At 34.7% G+C, this 21,447-nt stretch overlaps 2 protein-coding genes across 5 annotated transcripts in view; one reads left to right on the top strand and one right to left on the bottom strand.

Annotated features, from left to right (window-relative positions):
- Positions 1–3,799, top strand: part of LOC129257744 (alanine--tRNA ligase, cytoplasmic-like) — a 30,968-nt gene extending 27,169 nt beyond the window's left edge. For all 4 annotated transcript variants that reach the window (XM_064096472.1, XM_064096449.1, XM_064096464.1 and 1 more), the window contains exon 20: positions 476–3,799. In XM_064096472.1, the coding sequence (XP_063952542.1) occupies positions 476–658 (183 nt within the window). In that variant the 3' untranslated portion in view covers positions 659–3,799. The remainder of the gene's footprint in view (positions 1–475) is intronic.
- On the bottom strand, positions 1,785–12,990 carry LOC135153628 (uncharacterized). The gene is made up of 8 exons (XM_064097358.1): positions 12,765–12,990; positions 10,940–11,320; positions 9,665–10,060; positions 8,816–9,199; positions 7,070–7,441; positions 6,207–6,281; positions 5,070–5,132; positions 1,785–4,593 (listed from the first exon to the last, which is right to left on the bottom strand). The coding sequence occupies exons 1-7, from the start codon at positions 12,988–12,990 to the stop codon at positions 5,074–5,076; spliced, it is 1,893 nt and encodes a 630-aa protein (XP_063953428.1). The 3' UTR covers positions 1,785–4,593; positions 5,070–5,073.
- Positions 12,991–21,447: the final 8,457 nt, after the last annotated feature.

The raw sequence follows: 21,447 nt of genomic DNA, 5'->3' as shown, positions 1-21,447 counted from the left end.
CATTTCGTTTGTTGATTTCACTTGCACTTGATGAGAATATATTGAAGGTGACTTTCAAGAAAGATTGAACATGTTTTTTGTTTTACCTTCTCACCTACCCCTCCCTCCCCCAATAATTAATTGTACTTACAAGCTTTAGCCATTGATTATGAAATCTCAGTTTAAGAGGTCATATCCAGTGGCTAAAATATGGCTTTTTTCTGAAATTGTTCTTTCAGTAGCGTTAAACCATTTAAAAAATTAACATCAAACTTTGGCATTAGTAATGAAAGTAATGCTTTGGTCACAAATACCCTTACGAACACCATACAAATATACCACCTATTGCAATGAATAAAAATCGTTCGTAAAGGTATTTGTGACAGTTGCATTAGCAATGTAAGTATTTCATTTCTAAAGCTTTATCATTGCTACTCTCATGATTGAAGATTCAGCCTTCATTGAATACATTTTTCATTTCATTTGTTTCGTGCAGGAGTTTGTTTCGAGGGGATTACATGCCAGCCAGTGGATGGACTTTGTGATGAGTGAGATGGAGGGGAAGGGCTTCGGCTCAGAGACCTTTGCTAGGGGGCGTGGCTTAGCATCATATAGCTTGGAAGAGTGCAAGGAGAAAGCAAGACAATATGTAGTTCAGAGACTTGAAGAAGATACGTAGCATTTCATACACAGGAAATATCAAGTAAGAGCTATCTGTTAATGTCATATTGAAGTATATGGTCATGAAAGGTATGCCGATACTAGCCAGATGTGTGCTTTTGTTGCAGCTTGACACATATAAGTATATGCTATCTTGTATATCACTGTCCTTGAGTTTCAATAGACTACTTGAACAGTATATGTGTTAGTCTTTACTCGATGGCTTTTTAAATTTTCACACAAAACAAACATTCATTGTGTGGAAAGGCAAGTTGATGAGTTTATAATAACCAATTTTAAAAGAAATATTTATTGTAAACATTGAACAAGGTGGCAACACCCAACAATGCTGTATGAAAATTAAATCTGCAGTGTGCAAGACGCAATGTGCAATAGCCCACAGAATTTTGAAGCTTTTTTGCTTGTCAAACTGGTCGGCTTTTCTCCAATCAAAAGGTCCAAGCAAATTTAATTCAATTTGAACTCAAAACCTGCCAGTCACCAGACTGTTGCACTATTGCTGAACCACTTGTGCATGCTCCTTGATAGAATATATGTATTCATGTACAGTATACATGTAGAAAAAAGTTGCAGACAGGTAAATTTCTTTTTCCAGTTTATGTAACAAATAGTGGAAATGGTTGCTATAGGAATCATGGTTTAGATGAGATATCTCTTAAAATATAAACCTGTCGGGTAGTTTTTGTACAATATATTCCCAATTTTATGAGGTATGTACTCTATGGAAAAAAAAGTTATAAATATTGTGCAAGAGCCATTGATACTTGAAGATATTTATCTATTTATAGGCCTATGAATTTGAAAGGGTCTCTATATTTCAGCATTTGTAAATGAGAATTTCTAAGAAGTGACCTTTTTATTGCCAAATAGGTCTTCAAAAATTATTCAACTGTTTAAATGCCGATAAGTGTTCAATTGAAAGCTGGTCTACACTTACACTTCATTATGAGAAAGAATTAAGTACTATTGAAATGCGAAAATTCACAACTTTCATAAATACTATGAAAATATTTAACTGTATCTTTATTTGATTGTAGTCAAGTCAATTTCTACATTGCATGCATAAAAAACATTTGACATGAGCACTGTTTTTCAATCCTTATCCAAAGATTTTCAAATATCACAAGTCATGAGACGAAATATCCAGGTCACAAAATCAAGAACTATCTTTATTTCTGGCCATAAAAGGTAGGTTCTTTAATCTCATTTCAAAGTAATTTCTAACTATAGCTCCAAAGAAAGCTTTTGCCAGTGACATCGGTCAAGAGATTCATTTTGCATTAGTTGTTCAATGTTCACAAATTATTGATAGAGCGGAAAAGGATACGTATACATTGGTCTTGAGAGTAATTTTGCCCCCAAATGTCCAAAATAGCCCTTATAAATTTCTAAATTACAATTCAATACACAATTAAATTTGGAATGTAAAGGATTAAAAATTCCCCCATACTGACATTCCCCCCTACAATGAATATGATATAATCATGTTGGAAGTTGGAGCAGATTGTAAAATCCTTGAGTATGAAGAATTGATATTGGCCATGTGCTAATTAACACAGTAATTATTTTACTGCAGGCTGAAAGAAAAATGCTAAAAAATATGTGACTCTCAATTAAGAAAGATTACAGAAATACAAAGGTTTAAATTGCAAATAAATTGTAAGAAATTGATAACAAAATACATAAAATACAAAATTTCTTTTAATAAATTGAGAATATTTGAGATTGTTTATACCACAAATTAGTCCAATCAAATCACTATTTTGTTATTTAAAGCACAAAAGTCTGATTTCATTCAGAGATGAGTACGATTGATATTAATGCAGTGACTTAAAAAAGCGACATGATTTTGAGATTACACCCAGGGAAAAGAGTATTCCAAGTTCATTATGATTGCACAGTCAATGACAGACATTCCATCTGCCTCTAGGCTATACATCATACATGTAGGAAAAAATAAATAAAACAGGCTTCTCAAAACAATTTACACTCAGATTTGGTTTTAAACGATGCTCACCTGATTCAGGTGACTCTTTACTAATTTAGCTCATGTACTTAATCAGTATATACTTGGTTTTATTGTTAACCCTCTCCCATTAATAAAATATGAACAAATAAAAACATATATATCCTACGATAATAAAAAGCCTGTATATAAACATGTGCTATGCAATATATTGTATCTGAATTAATACCGTAGTTCTTTTTTTAATAGGTTATTAATTGGTTTTCCAAATGAGTTACCATAGAAATACAGTCATATTAATTATGAAAATAAATTAGTAGTAACAATTTAAATGAGTAACACTTCAAGCTACAGAATTCATTTGATGGTCTTATAACATTTGTTGGTAGTTCGTGGTATTAACTGTTTACATTCAGTTGTTATGAAACTGAGGTAAGGTGTAATATACAAACTCATACTTGATATATTGCCTTTAATGATGACAATAATGTCAATAACTTATGTGTACATTTGTATCACCTGTCTGTATGTACATACATGAAAACAATTATGTTTATAAATTATGCTTATGAAGCAAATAAATTAACTAAGTACCAAATTATCATTTCTCCTTGGTTTTAATTATGTTTGTGGATTAAAGTTATTAGCAAATGGCAATTTGTATACTTCTTTCATATAATGTGAGCAAACCTGGAATTTAACTTGGTATCCGTCCTGTCTGAATTTCATTTTATTTAAGGATTTAAACAAAATTTTGTGAAGGCCTATATACATCACATAATCAGTTCTGCAAAACACGTAATATGATGCCAAATGCATGTTTTAAAGTGGTCTCTCTGCAACTGATAATAACATTGATAACTGATAGACATTAAAAGATAAATTCTTTTTTAAACACAGAATTGAATCAATTGAAATCTGTAATTGATATGGTTAAAATAATTTGTCAATCATGATTGAAATGAAAACCCTTTTAAACCATAGATTTATTTTACAAATTATAGTTCAAACCCCCTCGTATTCCAAACTCTGTACACTTATTTGGTGAGAGGTCCATTGAGAATCTGGCTTTGTGCTGATAAGTATACAGATATTATCATTCTATTATACTGATGTCATTGAAAAAGATTTCCTTCTTTGAATTAAACAAAAAGAATTTATGATTATTCATTATCCGCATTTTCATATATTTTGTAATTTGGCTTACAAAATGTTCACAACTGCAAGCCTGCATGTAATATTTTTGTAGTACTAGAGGTGGAATTAGCAGGGATGCAGTTGGAATGGAAATACTCCTAGTATTCCTGTATATTTTGAAGAGCATTCTAAATATCTAGATCTGTAAGCATTGCTAATGCCCCCAAATGTATTCATGAGCACATCACAAATCTTTTGCTCATGATCAAAAGTTTTGAAGCAAATTCAAAGAAAAAAAAATCTGTAATGGTAATCCAAGGAAGGCTCTTATAATCAGACCTATAATGATCTGAGTTCATTTGAGATGTTTGTACAGTTGCTTAAAAACAATTTAACATATTGTATGAAATAAGGTGATGAATTAGGCTTTATTTGGAAACTTCAGAAAGTGTCGAGCTGATACTGGAAAGTCATAGGTATCAAGGTCATTCTTGCAAGTTCAAATTTTCTCCAAAATTTTGCTGGTTGATTCGTGTTCACAGGGCATCACAATTCTCATCATCATGGTGACTATATATTTTGATGCTGAGCAGTATCATTCATATCATTCAGTTCTGTATAGCTGGGATCCACTTCGTTGGATGTACCTAAATCTTTGCCCGTTTTGTCTGGTGTTGCCATAATATTGTTTGCACTGTCCTCCGTTTGTTCCATTGTGTCTGAGTCATGATGACCTCTTCGTCTATAGATCACCACCAACACAACAACGGTAAAGAGTATAGCCACAGCGAATACGATGACAGTGACTGAAATGACATGGACTCGCTTTCCTATTGAATTTTTGATAAAAAAATGTACATGGTAAAGTGAAAGAGGAGTAAATGTTTCAAATGTTTTTGTTTTGCAATGTGTTCTTGCAAAAGGCCTTTTGAGAGTATTTATTCAATGTTTTCATCAACGGAATATGAGAATGAGATAAAATGTTTTATGTCTACCATATGAAAAACACTGACATGATTACATTTATGTGAAAACATTCACATTCTTTGAAAATTTCATGAATAGACTTATAAAATTCATGTCAGATTGTCATGGTGTACAAGTAAAAAATAATGATTAGGTCCATTTAAAAGAAGATAACAAAGCATATAATTAGAAAGTGAAAAACAAAATATCATTGATTAAAGTTTACAGACCAATGAAAAGTGTATCGCATTAATTAAAAATATATGTTACAAGATGGTTTTAAAACTTAACAAATGGCAACCAAATATATGAAATCAAAATCTTTACTAAAATTGTTTACCTGTTCATGATTTTGGTGATGATGGCAAGTCAGGAGAAGTGTTTGGTTTTGATGTGGTAATGGCTAAATAATGGAAGAGAATTACATAATGACTTTAATCTTGATAGCAATGAAAATGGAATGGAGCCTGTAAACTTTGAAGAGACCATTACTTTAAAGGCGACCGCACACCTTACGACTGGTCTGTGACCCGATTTTGGAACAAATCGCATTTTGCTAATTTTTTGAAGATGTGAATGGAACATATCATTTTATTTGAGGTTAAAACTAATTGAAATAATAATATTATAACCATTTTGAAAGATTGCAAGCCCTTTTTTTGGAGTAAAGTCAAAATTAGTTACAAATCGTAGCCAATCGTACGACTGCTATGACGTCATTACGACTAGATATCAAATTCGCTTTTATTCTAAGAAGGATGAGAGCATAGTCACAAATTTGATCATAGGTATTCGTACAATGATTTAGAACATTACACAGTAAGATATTACAAGTCTTAATATTAGCATCAAATACTACTACATTTTATTCTAAAATCGGGTCGCAGACCAGTCGTAAGGTGTGCGGTCGCCTTAAGAAATAGATCTCAGATAGTGCACGTCAGTGAGCATGGCCCTCAGTTTCCCTTGAAATCCCCTGACTGTTGTTTGATTTACCCAATAAAGCCTTTGAACTGAAGATAGATAATATAAAACAAGAGCAAGGACCTTATATTTCCCAAAAGATGACTGCACATTACATTACATAAACTAGCTTAACACCACGCCCTGGTTGGAAAATGTCCGTTGACACCTTAATTGTAAGTGCCCTGACAGAAAAATTATTATTATTACTTAAAAGAGTATACATGTATTTAGCAGCATGTACAAAAATACATACATGTGTTTATGTAAAATAAAACTTTGAAAAGAAAAATCAAGAACTGAATTGTCTCCTAGAGGGCTGTGCATGTACATGTGCTTTTGGCATGTATTCTATTGGAATACAATATGCATTTGTAGGCTTCAATTATTTCATTTAATAGTCAACTTTTCTTTAGTGCTAGCATTTGTTTTGATTTAGTTTGACAATTTCACATTAAATTTTGAGTGTAAGTAAGAAATGGAAAACTTATCATAAGGTTACTTATTTTGTTACCTGTTGTTTGTATAGGTTCGTTTGGTATTGTGCTCTGTATAGGTTCATCAGGTATTGTAATATTTCCTTCAGTACCTGATTAGAATATGCATGAGTAATAATAATCATTATTTCATTATCATTAAATTTTGATTCTCTTCTGTCAGACTTGTTCTTATTAGGAGTATATTTTTAGGATACGGAATATGATTACAATTCTTTAATACAAAAAGTATGAAAAAATACATATTTTTCTAATGGTACAATGCAATAATATGATCCATGTACCATTAAAAATAATGAAGAAAATGTCTACAGAAAATCAAAAGGGATTGATTATTTGCACTAAATTATACTCTAAGCAATAATAATAATACTCTGAATACCAATAAATACTAAATCATATTCAGTGATATATATATATTCAGTTTAAGCTTACTATTACAAATCATACAGAGTAGTTGTATTCCCTTAGCTGCTTAGATAGGGCAAGATAAGCTGATTGCCAAATTTTCCAAGGAGACGTCTCTTCTTAGTGACTATAATGAATCTCATAAAATGTTTCCATGACATATGCTCCAGCGACAATTGCTGCGATGGAAAATCTATTTAAGCCAAACAAAAACTTAACCTCCAATACTGAATAAACCCTAATCCTTATCTTGACACTATTCTGAACCAAAAATTCTATTATAATCCTAACTCTAACCATATTCCTTCTGAGATATTAAGACCAGAGCAAATATTGCAGGAACAAATGTCGTGCCACCTATAAACTATGGTGTTCCACTAAAAATGTCCATATTTTGATCCTGGTTGATTTCCTTCTTTAAAGTAAGGTTTACCTAAACAAAGAGAAGTCTGATTAGGATTATGAAGATTACCTTCTAATCTCGCATAAAAAAAGAACCCACGTCCATTTTCTGTAGGGGACTCATCCGCAAAATCCATAATGAACCCTCTCTGTTCTGACTTTAGAGAAACTTCATCTGTAGTTTGTGCCACAGTACCCACTTGATTGATCATCAAGGTTGGATGATCGTAGATACTGAGGACTTCATTCCTCATGTCGATGTCTTTGAGAGTGAGATTTATTTGTTGGTTTGATTGGCTGATCAGATACCATCGACATTCAATGACCATGTCCGCATGGGGTGAATGGTAAAAGAATGGAGTAGTTGCGTACACCCTTGGGAAGGAATCGCTGAGAATCACTGATCCCCCACATGATGCACTCTGATAAGTCGCAACTTCATCTTTGAATTTAAAAAAAATGATATAAATCAGATTAGACCCTACCAAAGGGAGGGGAAGAGGAGAACTCTTGCAGTATTTGTTGGAGAAAGTTAATTGAGTGTTTATTTGAACCACTTCCATCAACATCATTTCCTCTGTTGCTTTGAATTGCTTTTTATGTGCAACATCACTGTATGGAGCAATATAGAGACCATTCCAATAAATTTTGTGTTTTTCTGATGTTGCTTAAATGATTTGCGTGGAATCAATGTGAAAATAGACGCATTCATATCTTACTGAGAGAACACTATGCAACTATCACCACACTGATGTTCTTTGAGGACAGAAACATCATTAAATGCTCAGAATATGTCCTGTGGAGACTACTGAAATATACTGCTCTGATCAAGTGTCATATTGTGAAGTAGGTAATCTTTTGGAAAATAACAAGTCCACATCTTAGCAAGATGTCGCATGGCAGATTTACCACTTCCAATCTATTCCTTCATGGGACAGGGTTGTCAGAGCACTGCCTGGCCTATGGGAACAATTATAATGACCGTTGCATTGAAATTATGTGAAATACGCAAAATCACACAAATACAAAAAATTGTGAGAGATATGTTTACATCTTATGAAGATAGCACTACCAAACTTGACTTTTCTTAATAACTTGGAATATGAAGTTGAAATTGTAATATGTATGTGGACCCTGAAACACAAGGCATAGCAATTGATTATAGATTCCATTTGTACGAATGATTGCTAAAATTTGAGAGAAAATAAGTTCACATCTTATGATGATATAGCAATATTATAGATAAATGATTTTGTGATCAAATGAATTATAAAGGTGGAATAGCTACTTGTGCCCCTTGACACAATTAAGCTTAGCAACTGATTGCAGATGATTTGAGTTGTACGATTGATGGGGGGGATGTAAAAATAGGTTTACATCTTATGATGACTTCGCACTATTGAATGTAGAATGATTTTGTCTGATCACATGAATCTTGAAGGTTGATTAGAAAAAGGTATATGTATCTTGGCCCTCTGACACAAAGCTTAGCGATCAATTGTATATTTAAATTGTAGGTTTCATTTCTAAAATTTGTGAGAAATCTTATGATGATATAACACTATTGAACATAAAATGATTCTGTGATCAAATGAATATGGAAAGGTAATGCAGTATATCCCTGGTTTCATAACACATTTCATTGATTGTATAATAATTTTGTACAATCGATTACACATAATTTTAATGCAACTGAGCATAACCAGCTTAATGATAGATTTTTAACCTCGTTATTTTTTTTTGCATTGCCCACAACCGGAACAAATATATAATCATTAAAAAAATTCAGAAAATATTAGATCTTCTGCAATCTTACCTAATAGAAAAGCTTCTGCAAGAAAACCTGGGCCATTGAGTCCTGTGCTACTATCCGTGTAAGTCAAAATCAATCCTCCACTTGTTGAATACACCGATACTTTCTGTGTTAGAGTTCCCTGGGCCTTAAGTACAAGATTCCGGTCTCTGGAATCCGTCGGATGATCGTAAACTTTGATTACTTCATTAGGTGTTGTCGCCACTTGATTCAATGTCAGTTGAACTTGTTTGCCTGGTGTGCTTGTTATGTAAACCACACAGTCGTTGTCTGCATCGATGTTGAGAGGGTGGTGAAAGGTGGGTGTCGAAAAGAATACAAGGGGAAGCTCATCATCTAATGGTATGGTCCCACCACATGATATTGTTTGTCCCGATTGTATTCCATCTATAATTTGAAAGATTAAGGATAGCTGGGAGATAAGACTTGGTTTGTTGCTACATGGTTGAATATTCTGGTGACATATATCGCCTTTCTTGATTAATGTTGGATGAGTTATAGAGCAATTCCATGCATCTGAGATGTGTTTGGTAGATCTTGCCTTTACAAATAATGATTTCGAACTTTCCACCTCAAAGATGAGAGCCAGGTTGTTGGTAAAGCAGATTTTCTTTACTTTAAGCTTTAAAGCTAATATTTCTCTTCAATATATGTCAAAAGAACTTTCTAGATTACTTGGTCAAAGGAAAAGTGCGACTGCTGATTATTCGTACTCTCCCTCTCTCTCACGATCACACACTCCCACATGCACTCACCTTCATACACATACCCTTACATGAACATCCGCTCTCTCACATTCACACACACAAACACCCTCCATACCCTATCATGATCATAAATCATATTAATTACCAACTATCCGAGCTTCAGCAAGCATTCCTTTTCCATTGTCATCAACTGCATCAATATCATCGTAAGTGATAGTAAACCCTGCACGAGAGGATATGTAGTACTGGTGAGTATCTGGCTGAACACCAGACAGATGAGCGGCCATGTAGGTATTGCTTGTCGAGGATGGGTGGTCGTAGATTGTGACGCCATTGTTCGCATCTGACTTGGTTTCCATACCCTGAATGTTGAATTGAACCTGGTGTCCTTGGGGACATGTGAAGTACATCCGGCAGGCCATGTAGATGTCAGAAGAAGCAGGGTTGTTGTAGTGAGGTGTGGAGAATGTGAACACGGGTGATCTCTCTGACAATGTAACCACACCGCCACAGAATCCTGGCTCATCTGATGGTACGGAATCTACAGAGAATGATTATTCATGAAACTTGAATGCAACGAAAAACAAACACATTTCCCATTTCCAACGGTTGGGTTAATGATGCATGTATGTTTCTTTTTCATTTGGTCTAAATGAATATATCGTGTCAGAGTGCATATGGCGTCAAAGTAAAAGAGCGAGCTAGACATACCAAAGGTTTCTGCTATAGCATAGAATCCTCCTCAATTTTCTGCATAGCTTTGATCTGCAAATATTATTGTTAGTCCTCCTCGGGATGAAAGTATCGTGACATTTTTCTCTAGGTGTCCATAAAAGTAAGTCACAAGGTTTCTGCTTGATGTTGATGATTGGTCATCGTAGATTTTGATTTGCTCGTTAATTGTGTCAACATGAGTTATGGTCAGTTTAACCTGCTTCCCAACAGGACTCATTATGTGCATTTTGCAGTCTATGATGACATCATCGCTCGTTCGATAGTATAAGAGAGGGGTGGAGAAGGTGACGTGTGGTGTCTCATCGGTGAGAGCAATAACCCCTCCACAAAAACCAGGAAGCGAATCTGGAACCTCGTCTAGAAAGAAAAGAATTTATGAAACGAATCTCAAAGTACTTAATACTGATAGTCATCCAAACCAGGCCAAATGTTTGCAAATAATAAAAAAAAGTCTAAAGCCAGTAAAGATAATAGTTGTAGGCCTAATCAGGATTGTCCTGTGCAATTATAGCTTTTAACAAATCTTTGTGTTATGGACCCAAGCAACACCATCAAGAAAGTCATCAAGCCTTTTTGATCAGGTGACCTATTACTTTCTACCAATAAACAATATTTATATTGTTCAGGGAAAATGGGAATTCAAGAAACTACCAGCCATCTTCACAGATGTTCATACCAGACTTACCCAAGATTTGAAGATCACCCTCTATTCCAGGTCCGTTCAGTCCAAATACTCTGTCATCAAATATCAGGGTCAATCCACCCCTTGAGGAGATGACCTGAAGTGGCGAGTCCATTATCCCAGACAGGGTGTTGACACGGTGTAAGGAGCTGGAAGAGGACGGGTGGTTGAAGATAGTGATTATTTCGTTCACTGTTACCATGCGAGTAATGGTCAGTTTCACTTGCTTTCCAGCAGGACTTCTGAAGAACATGAAACAGTCCATGTAGAGGTCTTTGGAGTTATGGTAGTTGTACAGTGGTGTGGTGAAGGTGATCTTTGGAAGGGTCTCGCCTAGTGTTAATACACCTCCACACATGCTGGCTACATTTTGAGGCGTAGCTTCTGATAAAGAGGAAATTATTCCCAAACAAAATGTCAGGTAAAGCTGATAGGAAAGATCATGGTGACAAATGATAAGTAATAATTTTTACCTCTGCCATTCTTACCTCTGTCATTTTTGCCTTTGCCATTTTCACCTCTGCCATTTTTACCTCTGCCATTTTTACCTTTGCCATTTTTACCTCTGCCATTTTTGCCTCTGCCATTATTACCTCTGCCATTTTCACCTCTGCCATTTTTACCTCTGCCATTTTTACCTTTGCCATTTTTACCTCTGCCATTTTTGCCTCTGCCATTATTACCTCTGCCATTTTTACCTTTGCCATTTTTACCTCTGCCATTTTTACCTCTGCCATTTTTACCTCTACCATTATTACCTCTGCCATTTTTACCTCTACCATTATTACCTCTGCCATTTTTACCTCTGCCATTATTACCTCTGCCATTTTTACCTTTGCCATTTTTACCTTTGCCATTTTTACCTCTGCCATTTTTACCCGACACCCTGTTATGGCGGTCATAGGTTACAGAGATCTGAAATCAACTTCCTCTGGGGCCTACAGTTCAATGACAATTTCTCCTTCGTTACCAAATATTTTTTTGTCATTGGTCAATATAAAAAATTGAAATCCAACATTTTTTTTTCTTCAAAATTTGGTGATCAGTGGGGGTCAAAAATGGCAATATAGGGCAGGGATCGAAAGACAGTTTGATATAGGGAAGAAGCTGACCTAGAGGTGTGGTGTATTTATGTATGAAAAATAACTAAATAGAAATATTTGAGCAATCTCCCTCTCATTTCTCTCCTCTGATATTCTCACTTCTCTATTTTAAACATTTTTTTTTCTTCTTTCTCTTTTCCATTTTATCTTCAAAAGTCGGTGATCGCACCGCCCTATAGGCCTCTTGTAGCACAACTCTTGGAATAACAGGTTCATACAAAATACTTTACTATCTAAACTATTGATCGAGCTGTTGGAGGCTCAACTTTGATTAGACCCCTATATGTTTTAATGATCCCGTCCCCCTCTTTCTTTCTCTCTTTCTTCCCGCCAAAACTTTCTTTATCTATTAATTCCTGCTTCTTTCTCCCTCCCTCCCTCCCTCTCATCACGTCTCACCCTGCCATCAAAGAAATAATATTTCACCACGTTATGTCTCTTTTTTTCGTATACATGTACACTTCCCAGACACGCCCAACCTACACCATTGCACCCACATTCAACGTCGCCCACATTATGTAACTTCATATTTACCATTGAACTTGACGGAATAAACGCGCCATAGACCTACATAACACTAGTTTTAAAGAGATTGGCATGACACTCACCGTCTATGCTTATGGTTATTTGGAATCCATCACCTGGATACTGCCAATCTGAGTACAGCCTAAGAGTGACTGCGTTACTGCTGAGCATACTCCCTTAAGGAATTGGTTCTTTCTCACCAAAACCACTGAAGTTGGATATCAGCTTCTTGGTAAAAATGCCATCGTAAACACTCAAGTCGACACCGGCACCAATGGCAAGCGTGTCGTAGGCAACGTGGACTTTGCTATCTCCTGGTGCAATCACCACATAGTGGATATTCAGGTAGACGTCATGAGAAGTCTCTGTATATTCTGGTGATATGATTGTTAAAGATTGTTTGCTTTCATCCAGGTCCGCATACATTCGTAATTCCGAAGCTTCGTTATTCCGAAGGTTCGGTTATTCCGAAGGTTCGTTGTTCCGAAGGTTCGTATTTCCGAAGGTTCGTAATTCCGAAGGTTCGTTAGTCCGAAAACGAAATGAGGTTCGTAATTCCGAAGGTTCGTTAGTCCGAAAACTAAATGATTAACTATAACCTTATTTCGTTTTCGGACTGACGAACCTTCGGAACAACGAACCTTATTTCGTTTTCGGATTAACGAACCTTCGGAACAACGAACCTTATTTCGTTTTCGGATTAACGAACCTTCGGAACATCGAACCTTATTTCGTTTTCGGATTATCGAACCTTCGGAATAACGAACCTTCGGAATAACGCCACAAATGTTTGGATTAACGAACCCTTTTACGTTTTCGGATTAACGAACATCGAGGTATAGGCAATTTGCGTGTTTCGGAATTACGAACCTTCGGAATTACGAAGTGTAAACATCCAGGTCAATGTATCCACCTGACAAGAGCAAAACATCGTCTTGCGGTCCTCCATCTGAAGAAAAAAAATCAACATGTCGTGAATTTCCATTTAATAGTGCCAGTGAATGGCATTTTGAAAAATCAAGATTCCACCCAGGAAGAATGTTGATTTGAATCAAAGAAAAATCAAAGAAGCATAACGCTGAAAATTTAATCAATACCGGATGTAAAATAATGAAGTTATGACATTCTAATATTTCGCCCATTAAAAAAAACAGTTCATTGCACAAATCTGTGATATGCAAATGAGAAATTCGATGATGTCCCTCACTATTTCTTTTGTTTTTCATTGTTTTAATTAAACAATATTTCACTTTTTACAGATTTTACAATAAGAACCCTCTTGTTTGAACCTCAAAATGCTAAAACAGTGCTAATTCTACGTGTTCAGGAAGAAATCAAACTTTGTTTCATATGACAATGAGGAGAAAATTATATTTCATATTTCATGTAACATGTGTAATGCAATACAAAAGAAATAGTGAGTGGATGATGTCATCAGTCTCCTCGTTTGCATACTGACCAGGATGTGAATATAACTGTTTTGTAAAATAAAGCGAATCTTTTAAATGTCATAACTTTTTTTCATTTTTCAACCGATTTGATGAAATTTTCAATGTTAAAATTGTTTGATTTTTCTCTTTTATTCAAACTTTTTGTTGGGTCGACTTGTCAGTATATAAGTCAGTTTATAAGAATTACACAACTAATCTCTCTTTTACTTCTTTCTTCTCATCTCTTCCTCTTTTTCTCCTCTCTTTCTCTTCTTGAAAAATCCAAAGGGTGCCCCTCACAAAAAATATACTGTCTCTGCTTCTCGATGCTATTTGAACTTGTGATATTTGCATCGACATAAAGCTAGATCACCGAACAGCAATCCAAAACTTCATCCAGCGATATCATTGATACAATGACATAATGATTATGTCTTTAGAGCATAAAATTCTACACTATCAAAGTATGTAAGAGCCAACAAAAAAAGTAAAGTATGAAATGAATAGTTTAGAGAGACACAAGGCTATTTTGATGTAGGGGGATGGAGAGCCTTAAGGTGGTGTAGTTTTTTTTTACCCGATTGAATAACGGTTGTAACATAACACTCATACCTATATTTCTTACACTCTTTCTCCTATTTGTTCACTAATTGGAAAACCATATAGGTGGCGATCGCCCCTCTGCCTCTTTAGTGATGTCCTGGGTGCCACTTTCAGGGGGGGGCGAAAATAAGATAAGATTCTGATTTTACTTTCTCTTATCATTAAACTCTATATGCCCATAGCTTCAAGTTGTTTGTTATTTTCAATCAAAAGAAGTCAGACTGTTGACGAGAGGCATAAGACAAAATTGTCGGTCTATAGTATATAAGCCTAGAAATAGATCCTCATTCGTATTTGCCGTAGATCTTTTTTCTCGGAATTTCTGAAAATATAGGAAAATTTGCAGGATATCGAACGAATTCCTGAAAATATTTTACCTCCATATGATAATTCTAAGGTCGCCGTAGAATCACTAACTGCTACTGCAGAATGGAAAATGATAATTGCATTATTGACGTTAGAATTATAGCGGATGGAGTTGTATGCGAATATCGGCAACCTGGAAGAATGTTCTCGCATCAGATGAAACCTGAAGCTTGTCGCCATTTTCAAGATTTAGATGATTGAAACGGACAATAATCTTGGTATTATCTGGACTGGTGATATTCCAGATGCAGTGCGTTGCTGGACCATCAGGGTTAGAGTTGGAGCCAGTGATAGTCACAATTGGGTTATCTTGGCATAGTACTATTGGTGTACATGGAGTCCCAGTAAAGGCACTTTTGATGAAAGAGCATCCTAGAAATTGAATAAATGGACTATAATTAGACTTTCGATTAAAATCGGATCACTAAAGATGTTGAAAATTGCCGCTTATAAATAAAGAATTATGGTTCCTATTTCCGAATCGACACGAAACAACAACCGTAGAACTATAGGCCTGTACCCGTGTGAGTAAAAGAAAAAATTGACACCTCATAAATCCCCAAATTTAAGAAAAATTATTTCATGAATGCATAATCATTATAAATGGCAGGAGAGATTATCTTCTCCCAAATAATTTGATACCATATTTATAGGGTATGTGTTAACACTTGGGGGATCAGGAGGTATTCGTTGCAGTGATGTACATTTTTGGGCCAAACTAAGGCATGACTTCAATGAATGAATCCAGATGTCAATGATGTCATAATCCTACATGAGTTAGTATGCACTTTTGCAAATCCCTTTTCAATGAAGAATTGATACTAAAAAATGATACTATTAAAATAATTATAATGTAAATTAATGGGAAAATATTTTGAAATGGATTTTACTGCAACTCTTGTAGGATTATGACACCATTGATATCTGAATTCATTCATTGCAGTCATGCCTTACTTTGCAAATCAAAATTTACATCACTTAAAAAAATACCTCTTAATAAAGGGTTAACACGTACCACATAAATATGGTATCAAATTATTTGGGAGAGAATTCTTTTTCAAGCCATATATAAAAATTACGTGTTGATGACATATTTTTATTCCTTATGAGGTGTCAAGTTTTTTTTTTACTCACACGGTAGTTGTTAACCATCTCATCATCACCATCCAGACACCAAAACTGTTTTTAATTTGAGTTCCAGGCACACTCTAAATTTCAAGGATAAAAAAAATCCACATCGGCTGTCAACAGTGGCTACCTGAACATTTGATTTATTTCTAATCAAATGAATTAACTTTTAAATCCTACTATAAAGCTTATGAGATGTTAGAAGTTAATCCTAATGATTGAGAACAAATCCAAAAAGCGAGTGGTCCATATCACACCCGATCTGGATTCATTTTTAATCCTTGAAATCAATTAAGAGTCTATACAATCGCACTCGTGCACAAAAAGCAATTCAAATTGTTTTATCAATCAATGAAACAACTATTGCAAATATTAATGAAAATTTAAATGCATAACTGAATTGATTAATTGGTTTATCATCTCAACATTATCAAGGAAAAATCGGATGATGGATAAATGAATGGTAAATTGTATAAATGATAGCATAATATCAACAGGTAATGATAGCATGATACACATAAACTTGCTGATGCATCGTAAAAAAAAAAAAACAAGATTTCAATTACCTTAGGAAAAGACATGAATTCATTTACCTGTAAAAAGAGATGAAATCAGAAAAGCTAAGGAATGGAAGCCATGAGATGTAAAAATCATGATCAAAATCTTTCTTCAGTCAATTACTAGACGTTAATTTTTCGCCCAAATATTATTTGATTTCCATTATGATCAAGCTGAGAAAAGGTTGGGTTGCTGAGAAGTCCAGGTGCTTTCCAATTGTGATATTTTTAAGAAGGTATTCTGTTAACGCTGTATAAACTGCTGCCAGTCCCGATTTTGAGGGGCAATATATCATATCAAAGTCTGTCATCAAGAATGGTAAAAAGTATCCATGGTATTTGGGCCTGTCGTACAACAAACCAGAATGAGAGTGCATGTTTATAAGTAGTTATTCACACTCTTGATTCTTCTCGAAAAACGAGCGGATGGCAAGGTAAATAAGGGGATTTTTTTTCTCATTCAAACCTATTTAGGGTTCATCTAAGCACAATGAGGCAAGCGCGAGCTGAATTCTTTTTATATTCCAACCTTAAATATTGTACAATCAAGTACATTTTTAATGTATCTCGATTACAATTATTGCGAGAGCAGAGCGCGAGCTGATCCCTTTTAAAATATAGACATGAAAACGGGATAATCTATACACTTTTATGTAATCAGGAAACAGATGGGTAGGCCTATATCTTCATAGATAAATGATGCGGACAGCGAGCTAAAACAATTTGATATTCTGATTTGAAAGCTGAAAATTTCAAGCATGATTTTAAAATAAAGAACAAGCTGTGTATCTCAATAACAGGAGCGCGAAGCGCTAGCTGAAAATTTCGATATACTGACCCGAAACGGTACAGTTTTAGCAATGTTTGACATGAGTGAAAATTGTGGAGGGGAAATGGATCTAACTAAATAAATAATGCGCAAGCTAAATATTTTGGTGACTTAATTGGACCTAAGAACGAGACATTCTATCTAAGCACTTTTATCGTGAACAGGATGTGTATCCAACTAAACAATTAATTTAAATGAAAAGGCGCAAGCTGAAAATGTTTGATATACTGACCTAAATGGGGGGGGGGTGCAGTTTATATTCATGGACTGTTAGTGGGAATTCGTATCTCCATGATCTCAGAAGACTTAATAATGCGAGCGCGTTGTTCAAGCTGAATCTTTTTTTTTTTTTGTATTCACCACATTTTTGATAATCATGAACAGGATGCGTATCACACTGAATAATAAAATATGCCGAGCAGAGTAATATGTCACTCAACATTCAATGCAAGTTCGAAGCGCAAGCGAAATTTAGGCTATGTTTTATAATAACCTGAAAGTTGATTTTACATAATATTCCCCCTTTGTCTTCGTGACCTCTTGTCTTTTTCTTCTTTCTCCCGTCCTTCCCCTCCCCCTTTTCTTTTCCTTCTCTCTTTTTCCGCATCCAATGGGGAAGGGGGTGGGGGCGCAGTCTCTTCGTCATTTCCCCCTGGATCCGCCTATGACCGCGATGTAGAGAAAACGTTCGCAATCGGCTTGATAAGCAGTACTTAGCGCGCGTGTGTTGTGTGTGCATGGTGTGTGTGTTGTGTGTGTGCTCGTGACTGGAAGATTAGAAACAGGTGATAATGGCAGTATAGCCCCCCCCCCCTCACAATAATATTCCGTTACGTAGGTCAGTCCACTCTAAAAATCTCTTCTGAAAACACTTACCTTCCTATCCTTATTTCTTGAGTATCAGTTGCTTTCTTAAATATTGCTTCATGAATACAATGATTGTTATTATTATAGGTTCCTTTTTCTACGATGATTTGGTGATGATGATGATGACGGTGATGATGATGGTGCTGATGATGATAGTGATGATTATGATGATGGTGCTGCTGCTGATGATGATGTTGGTGATGATGATATTGATGATGATGGTAATGATAATGGTGATTATAATAGTGATGATGGTGATGATAGTGATGATGATGGTGCCGATGGTGATAATAATGATGATGGTGATGATGATTGTGATGAGGACGTTGGTGGTGTTGAAGGTACACATATATGCCAAACACCCTGACCCATATTCTGAACATCGGTTTAATTTAGAATCAGGTCTGAAGTTGTGGTTTATATTCAGATAGCGTGATACAAATGTCTAATAGTAGAGGTTCAATTATAAGTAAGTTCATTTGGTGCCCAAATCATTTATAACTGAGAAAAAAAAGATGGAATATTTTTCTTCACCTTGAAAATATGACAATAAAATATAGTCAAAATAGTACAGTTTAGGCAAAATTTGACATTTCCATCTTCTCATAATTTCAGCTAAGAGTATTAAAAAGACCATGGTCATTTAACTTTGGAAAAATGGGTGCCCCCATCCACTACCTGACATTAAATTGCATTTAACAGACAAACAAAAAAGGAAAAAGGGGGTAACAAGAAGACAAAGTAAATCAGAGTGTACTGTAATATTTTTTTTTTTTTTTTATTGTGTTCATAAACTTAACAATAGTAAATTCATTTGTAATTTTGACACCACATAAAGAAACAACTAACACTTTCGGTGGACACGAGTGTTGATTCCATAAGTGCAACAGAACTGTACTTTCAAATCAGTCTAATGAGGCGAATTGACAATAATGTATAAGCTTTTGTCTGGGCAACTCTTAATACAGTTTAATGCATGCAATGTGCTCCTTTGATTACCAGTTATGTAATGAGACAATGCATAGAGAAGAGGCTGATATCATCATACAAATTATGAAAATTAATAATACAATTCTCACACTCATTTAAGAGTAGAACCTTATATTTGATTTGAAATCTTATTTGGACAAATAATTTAAATTACATTAGTTCCTATTAACCAACAATGCTAGATAGTTTAGTTACCATGTGAAGAGGCATGGTCACTTCTCCAAAGTTTTCAAAAAGTTCTCTTTCATATAACCACAAGGTCAATCTAATACCCATTTCATAGAATCCTGTAACCTCTGCCATTGCATTAAAACAATTTTGTGTTTTTGTTGGTATTGTATAGTATATCCCCATGCCGGTGATTGGATCATAGAGCTATAGCTCTATGATTGGATATAAGAACACCTCAACATTAAACTGCCCAAATATCTGCAGTTTGGTAATAAATGTGTTAACACACAGTAGTTTCAGATATAAAAAGAGAATACGGTAGATGAGACACAAATATTCCATCCATCCAACTAATTAATATAATATGATAGTGACATCATCACCGATAACATGTTACATTCCACGTAACATATGCATTCAATAATTCAACAAATTCTAAAACGTGCATTTTCCCTTTCAACACCCAAGTACTTGCATGTATCCCTTTAACTCCACACTTTTATTTCATCTTTTGAAGTAATTTGCGTTGTTTCCTTAAAGCTCTATATTACTTTGCAGAAATCTGAGCAAGAATGATGCAATGCATCATCTCTTCATTAACATAATTTTGTTTTTTTTACTCATAAAATTCATGGATATTCTGAATACCTCTCCTATTCCCAGCCATACATCAAACATGTACTGCACAAACACAAAAGCACAACAGAAGGTGAAAAAATAGTCAATACATAACAATACTTCCACAAAATACATAAATATTTGTAAATCAGAGTGCATACATTATGTAATTACAAACGTATACACATGTAGAATAATTATTGTGACAAACTATTTTTGTGAATGTGGATGATTCAACATTCATTTCTCATATTGCAAGGCACTTAGTGATAAACAATGAGCAATTTCTAATGGTGTATTGTAAATATATCATGATCCAGACATTTAACAGATGTCTGGGTTCTGTTTCTTAAAGGTTTGTTTTTCAATAACTGCTACGCTTCTGACAAATTGGCACCCAGCCAATCACATTTCACAATATCAGCTTTACCATATGTCATTGATAAACAAAGTTGAAGGAACATGACCCTAACACGTGGGACTTAAAATGCTGTGCACACCAATCCAGATAATGATACCGATACAACCAATAAAGGAGTTGGTATGACATTGCTTACTTAAAATAAATACATACAATTTCACAAAATCTTCAGAGCAATTTTCCCTGATTTTAAATGATTTTAGTATTAAAAAAAAGAAAAAGAATTACATTGGTGGAGTTTCTGTGAATTCTGAGTGAAAGTAAATTCATAAATCTAATACAATTATACATTGATATCACTCTGGGCCCCCGTCTTACAAAGAGTTACAATTGATCCAATCAATCGTAACTCTATGCAAATTCATCGGTGTCATTATTTTTTCCTCAGGAAATTTGCAAAATGTCCTATGTAAACAAAGGCGAACACACCAAATTGTCAAGAAAATGATGGATGTATGAATATACATATCTAGAATTTTTTTTTTAATAAACCTACATTTTAGATTTTGACGTTGCTGGCTTTACATAGTTGAGGTTGATCAGATCAATTGTAACTCTTTGTAAGATTGGGTCCTCATGTATCATAGGAGCCCATCTTCAATTTACCATATACTATGATTTTGTGGATATTTCTTTTTTGTTCTCGTAAGAGACAAGCATCCTAAATATATAACTTATTACAAAAACATTTGTTTGTTTAAAGGGATGGTCCGGACTGAAAGTATTTATAGCTTAATAAATAGAGTAGAATTCACTGAGAAAAATGCCGAAAATTTCATCAAAATCGGATAACAAATAACAAAGTTATTGAATTTTAAAGTTTAGCAATATTTTGTGAAAACAGCCGTCATGAATATTCATTAGGTGGGCTGAACTAGAAAAATTGGATTGACAACTGATTTA

This window comes from Lytechinus pictus, chromosome 1 (assembly GCF_037042905.1).
Source record: "Lytechinus pictus isolate F3 Inbred chromosome 1, Lp3.0, whole genome shotgun sequence".
NCBI lineage: Eukaryota > Metazoa > Echinodermata > Echinoidea > Temnopleuroida > Toxopneustidae > Lytechinus > Lytechinus pictus.
This window is presented reverse-complemented; position numbering and strand designations above follow the sequence as displayed.

Excerpts from the sequence above, each read along its gene's own strand:
- LOC135153628 (XM_064097358.1), bottom strand. The coding sequence starts at position 12,990 with ATGTATGCGGACCTGGATGAAAGCAAACAATCTTTAACAATCATATCA. Across the intron at positions 11,321-12,764 it reads ATCCAACTTCAGTGGTTTTG|AAGCTACGCCTCAAAATGTA; the intron begins GTGAGAAAGAAC and ends CCTCTTTATCAG. Across the intron at positions 10,061-10,939 it reads GGGTGATCTTCAAATCTTGG|ATTCCGTACCATCAGATGAG; the intron begins GTAAGTCTGGTA and ends CATTCTCTGTAG.